The sequence below is a fragment of the Ovis canadensis genome, chromosome 2 (genome assembly GCF_042477335.2).
Source record: "Ovis canadensis isolate MfBH-ARS-UI-01 breed Bighorn chromosome 2, ARS-UI_OviCan_v2, whole genome shotgun sequence".
Lineage (NCBI taxonomy): Eukaryota > Metazoa > Chordata > Mammalia > Artiodactyla > Bovidae > Ovis > Ovis canadensis.
Window position 1 is genome coordinate 25,783,165 of NC_091246.1, and position 6,485 is coordinate 25,789,649.

At 41.1% G+C, this 6,485-nt stretch overlaps 1 protein-coding gene across 1 annotated transcript; it reads right to left on the reverse strand.

Annotated features, from left to right (window-relative positions):
* Positions 1 to 205: 205 nt before the first annotated feature.
* Positions 206 to 1,244, reverse strand: DIRAS2 (DIRAS family GTPase 2). Its single transcript, XM_069579352.1, has one exon. The coding sequence runs from the start codon at positions 1,242 to 1,244 to the stop codon at positions 645 to 647; it is 600 nt and encodes a 199-aa protein (XP_069435453.1). The 3' UTR covers positions 206 to 644.
* Between the last annotated feature and the right edge of the window lie 5,241 nt (positions 1,245 to 6,485).

Sequence of the window (6,485 nt, forward strand, 5' to 3'; positions counted from 1 at the left end):
AATTGAAGAATTTCTGACAAAGTGGCACACTCTTAGTGAATTCACCATTGTATGTGAAAAGAAATACTCTAAAAGGTTAAAATGATACCTGCTAATAACTAGGCTAGTGAGGACATCCCCTCAGAGGGGCAAGGCTCACAGGTCAGCTGTATTACATTTAATTCAGTTAAAGAACCATAGAAGGGAACAACTTTGGCCTGGTCTTCTCACCTCCTCCTGCCCCTCCCATCCCCCAGGGATGTCACTGGCTTCGGAGCAGAGGAGATGCCTGCGCTCTTACATGTATCCAGATGGTTGGTACCTTCTGCTATCAGCACAGCACACTCTCCTGCAGGCATGAGCCTTCCTGCCTCCTGAGGGCCAAGGATGCTTCCAGAAATGGCTGACGTCCCTTGGGTTCCCTGCGATGCCGAGCGTGTTGGTTTTCATTTTAAGCATCTGTCAGATTCCCTGATTCTGGAGAGGGGGTGCTTATCGGTGGTGGTGTGAAATGCCCTCTGAGGACAGTTGGGCACGTCTCAGTCAAAATGCAATATTTAACACGTGGGCGTCTGACATGCTACCCTGACGACTGCGGGTGTCACGTGGGAGGGTGAGGGGCGGTGGGGGGGTACACACAACCGTTGCTCCCACGGGAGGGCGGTTCACATGACCACACACTTGCCCTTGAGCTTCTCTTTCCTTTTCTGCTGCTTGCTCTTTTTCCCGTCGATCTGGAGGCTCACGGTCCTGCGCTTCTCCAGGTTGAGCAGCTCCTGGAAGAGCTCCTTCACGTTGAGGTTGAGCTTGGCCGAGGTCTCCATGAAGGCGCACTTCCACTTGCGGGCCAGCACCTCGGCCTCACTGCTCTCCACTTCGCGGTTCGGGCTCTCATCACACTTGTTCCCCACCAGCATGATGGGGATGCTCTCCACGTCCCCTTTGATCTCGCAGATTTGCTCATAGATGGGCTTGAGCTCCTCCAGAGACTGCCGGCTGGTGATGGAGTAGACCAGGATGAAAGCGTGCCCTTTGGAGATGGATAGCCGCTGCATGGCCGGGAACTGGTGACTGCCCGTGGTGTCCGTGATCTGCAGGGTGCAGATGCTCTTGTCACAGCTGATGACCTGCCGGTACGTGTCTTCCACAGTGGGGATGTAGCTCTCCCGAAATGTGCCTTTCACAAACCGCAAGACGAGAGAGCTCTTGCCAACACCACCTGCACCGAACACAGCCACCCGGTAATCATTGCTTTGCTCTGGCATGTTGCTTGCGGGCTCCAACGATTAACTAGGAAGCACCTACCAAAGGAAGCAGATGTTTGAGAGAGTTAGTGAAAGAAATCCTAGGAAAAGACTGCTTTACCCTCTCTTGATAGCTAAAAGAAAAAAAAATTAAGTGGTATTATTTGCTTTCACTTTTCCTCCATAACAATTCAAATTTCATTTAAGAATTCTCTACTTCTAAATCCAATTATAGATAACCCTCAGTTTTCAACAGGGCTGTTGATCTACTGAGTGGCTAACTGAAGTCAGTCTGTTCCTCCTTATTGGACCATGGTTCTGAGCAGCTTTGCTCTCACATCACCCAGCACCCAGGGAAAAGATGCAAAGTCAGTCCAAGGGAGGAAGAAGCCAGGATAGGTAATGGGGAGTTGGAAACTGGTCAGTCCTCAGCGCGCGCGCACGCACGCACACACGCATGCACACACACACACACACACACCCCACAGCAGATCTTTACTGTTTAACCTAAAGTGCTATGAACACTCAATATACTGGTCATAATACATAATTTTTATAAGTACAGAGAGGGAGTTAAAGGGGAGCAGAATGCAATTAATATTTACACAATGTTTATATTAACTCATGAAATCCTCACCACCCTGCAGAACTGGCGTCATTATCCCCTGTAAAATGAAAAACCTGAAAACACAAAAGGAATAGGATCATGGCATCTGGTCCCATCACTTCATGGGAAATAGATGGGGAAACAGTGTCAGACTTTATTTTTCGGGGCTCCAAAATCACTGCAGATGGTGATTGCAGCCATGAAATTAAAAGACGCTTACTCGTTGGAAGGAAAGCTATGACCAACCTAGATAGCATATTCAAAAGCAGAGACATTACTTTGCCGACTAAAGTCCGTCTAGTCAAGGCTATGGTTTTCCCTGTGGTCATGTATGGATGTGAGAGTTGTACTGTGAAGAAGGCAGAGCGCCAAAGAATTGATGCTTTTGAACTGTGGTGTTGGAGAAGACCCTTGAGAGTCCCTTGGACTGCAAGGAGATCCAACCAGTCCATTCTAAAGGAGATCAGTCTTGGGTGTTCATTGGAAGGACTGATGCTAAAGCTGAAACTCCAGTACTTTGGCCACCTCATGGGAAGAGTTGACTCATTGGAAAAGACTCTGATGCTGGGAGGGATTGGGGGCAGGAGGAGAAGGGGACGTCAGAGAATGAGACAGCTGGATGGCATCACGGACTCAATGGACATGAGTTTGAGTGAACTCCAGGAGTTGGTGATGGACAGGGAGGCCTGGTGTGCTGCAATTCATGGGGTCACAAAGAGTCGAACATGACTGAGCAACTGAACTGCACTGAACTGAATGTCCCTGACTTCACACAGTGACTTCACACAGTGAGGTGAGCTGTTGCTCAATTGCTCAGTTGTGTCCAACTCTGTGACCCCATAGACTGCAGCATGCCAGGCTTCCCTGTCCTTCACCTCCTAGAGCTTGCTCAAACTCATGTCCATTGAGTCAGTGATGTCATCCAACCATCTCATCCTCTATTACCCCCTTCTCTTCCTGCCCTCAATCTTTCCCAGCATCAGGGTCTTTTCTAAGTGAAGTGAGACGGGGATGCAAACTGACGTGTCTCTGTCCCACAGGCTGCTGGAGTCACAGAGGGCCTGAGTGTGAACTCTCATTAAGCACCAAGTATTGACAATTAATAAGAAGCTTGGAGGGGTCCTTTCATTCATCACAATTAAAATGATTATGGAGGCTTTATTTTTAAGAATGATAAGAAGTGTTACTAAGATAATAGTATAAACCACTATTAATGGTTATTAAAATGGAGTAGAATGGGGTTTCCCTTCAATACAAATACCACCTCTTTCTGACATATAGATTATTAAATACCTTTCACACTGCCCCTTTCTTGGTAAGAAAGGATACAAAAACATCCAAAACATAGAGAATCAAGCAATATCCAACATTTTTAAAGCGAAGTAGACAAGTAATATGGTAATGTGAAATATGGAACCCATTTTCTCTAGGCAACATTTGCTGACTTTCACTTTCACTTTTTTGGGGTAACTGAGGGACAATAATAAAAGGCATTCCTCAAAATCATTTTCAGAGACCAGTAAAAATTAGATATAATTAGCCATGAAGAAAATGGGTGTGTGTAGCAAATGTCTACTGGCAGACCGATCAGGTCAAAGCCCAGGACAGTGATATATCATCTCATGATTTCTGAGTTCACTATGTACATTGGCCTGCAAATATGCTCAATTAAATACTCAGCTGTTCTTGTATGCACTTTGGAACCTCTAACCTATCGAGAAACTTGAAGAAGCATTTATATACATATATACGCACACACACAACTGAATCGTTTTGCTGTACACCTGAAACTAACAAAGCATTGTAAATTAACTGTACTTCGAGTTTTTAAACAGTTACAACTTTTTAAGAAAAGAACAAAGTGAACCCAGAGAAAGAAAAAAGAGTAGAAATTAATAAAGAATAGAAAACTATAAAAAACAATTAATAGAACCAAAATTTGGTTTTTTGAAAATATCAACAATAATAATTTTTGCATTAGATTGAAGAAAAAAAGACTCAAATTATTGAAATCACAAATGAAAGAAAAAACACTACAAGAAATAAAGGTTATAAGGGCATGACCAACTCCAAGCTAACATGTTAGATATCTATGATGAAACAGATGCAAACTACTCAAGCTGACTCAAGAAGAAATACAAAATCTGAATAGAACTGTAATGAGATAATAATCAAAATATTATTTACAAAGAAAATGCCCAGGTCCAGATAGCTTCACTGGTGAATTCCAGGGAAGATCCCCTGGAGGAGGAAATGGCACCCCACTTCAGTATTCCTGCTGGGAGAATCTTATGGACAAAGAAGCCTGGTGGGCTACAGTCCATAGGGTTGCAAAGAGTCTGACATGACTGAGCATCTGAGTACATACACATATATACATAAACATATATATGTGTATGTATGCATGTAATATATATGTATATATAACATAACACTATATCAATGAAAGAAAATCCACCATACCTCAGTAGATACAAAAAATTGACAACATTCAGCACTCAATTATGTTAAAATAAAAACAGTTTAAAGTAAAAGTGTAGTCACTGAATCGTGTCTGACTCTGTGACCCCATGGACTATAGTCTCTGTCCATGGAATTCTCTAGGCAAGAATACTGGAGTGGATTGCCATTTCCTTCTCCAGGGGATCTTCCTGACCGGGGGTGGAATCTGTGTCTCGCCCATTGCAAGCAGATTCTTTACCTTAAGCCAGCAATAAAAGTGAACTTCCTCAACCAGATAATGGGCTTATAATGAGCAATACCAAACTAACACAACACTTCATGGCAAAAGGCTGAATGACTTCTCACTAAGGTCCAGGAAAAGAGTATTCACTTTTCTAGTTTCTACTCAACATGTTACTAGAGGTTTTAACCATGAAAATTACATGAGAAAATGAAATAAAAGGCATTCAGACTGGGAAGGAATGAAGCCAAACTATCTCTATTGCAGGTGGCATGACTTTGTATTAATAGATAGGAAATCTAAGGGAGTCCACTTAAAACTATTATAACTAATAAATTAGATCAGCAAGTTTTCAGAATACAACACACATTTTTTAAAAAAAGCTATTTCTACATACTTGAACAATCTAAAATTAAGAAACCAATTTCATTTACAATATCATCAACAAGTATAAGATACTTGGGAATACCTTTAACAAAGAAGTAAAAGTACACCTTCGAAAATTATAAAATACTGTTGAAAGAAACTGAAGACCTACATTATTGGAAAGATACACACATTTATGTATCAGAGGACTTAATGTTGTTAAAACAGCAATAGTCCCTTGAATCATCTACAGATTCAGTGCAATTCTTTAGAAAATCCCAACTGACTACATAAATTGACAAGCTGATCCCAGTATCCACAGGAAAATTCAAGAGACCCAGAATACTGAACCAATGGTAACTGAAGGAAAAAAAAAGTTGGAGGACACACACTGTTTGATTTCAAACTTATTACAAAGCTACAGTAATCAAGACAGTGTGATACTGCACAGGATAGCAAATAGATGAATGAAAAACTTCAGAGTCAAGAAATAAATTCTGACTTTTACAGTCAAATTATTTTTGACAAGGATATCAAGATAATTCAAGAAAGAATACCTTTTCAACAAATGGTGCTGGTACAACTGATATTCATATGCAAAAGAAAGAAGCCTCCCTTATATCATATATAAAAATTAACTCCAAATGGATTGAAGATCTAAATGTAACCCCCAAAACTAAAAAAAATCCTAAAAGAAAATACAGGCATAAGTTTATGATCTTTGATTTGGCATTGATTTTGTAGTGGTGATCTGCAAAACATGAACAAAAATTTTAAAAATAGGTAAATTTTATTTCATCAAAATCAAAAAGTCTGTGTATTATAGAACACTATTCAGAAAGTGTAAGGCAACCCAGAGAAAGGAAGAAAATTTCTACAAATCGTATATCTGACAAGTGATTAATTCCAGAATATATAATAAATGCCTGGCATTCAATAACAACAACAAACCCACAAAAATATTAAAATGGACAAAGCATTTGAACCAACATTTCTGTAAAGAAGCTATACTAGTGGACAATGAACACAAGAAAAGACAGCACTACTATTACTAGTCACTGTTGTTGTTTTCAGTTGAAAGTCATGTCTGACTCTTTGTGACCCCATGGACTGTAGCATGCTAGGATTCCTTGTCCTTCACTATCTCCCTGAGTTTGCTCAAATGCATGTCCACTGAGTCAGTGATATACCTAAACGTCTCACCCTCTCTCATCCTCTTCTCTTCCCCTGCCTTCAATTTTTCCCAGCATCAGGGTCTTTTCCAATGAGTTGGCTCTGACTTTTTGCATCAGATGGCTAAAGTATTCAGATGGCTTCAGCTTCAGCATCAGTCCTTCCAATGAATATTCAGGGTTGATTTCCTTTAGGATTGACTGATTTGATCTCCTTGCTGTCCAAGGGACTCTCAAGAGTCTTCTCCAGAACCACAGTTCGAAAGCATCAATTCTTCGGCACTCAGCTTTCTTTACGGTCCAACTCTTACATCTGTACATGACTACTGGAAAAACCATAGCTTTGACTATATGAACCTTTGATGGTAAAATGATTGTCTCTGCTTTTTAATACACTACCTAGGTCTGTCACAGCTTACCTTCCAAGGTAATTT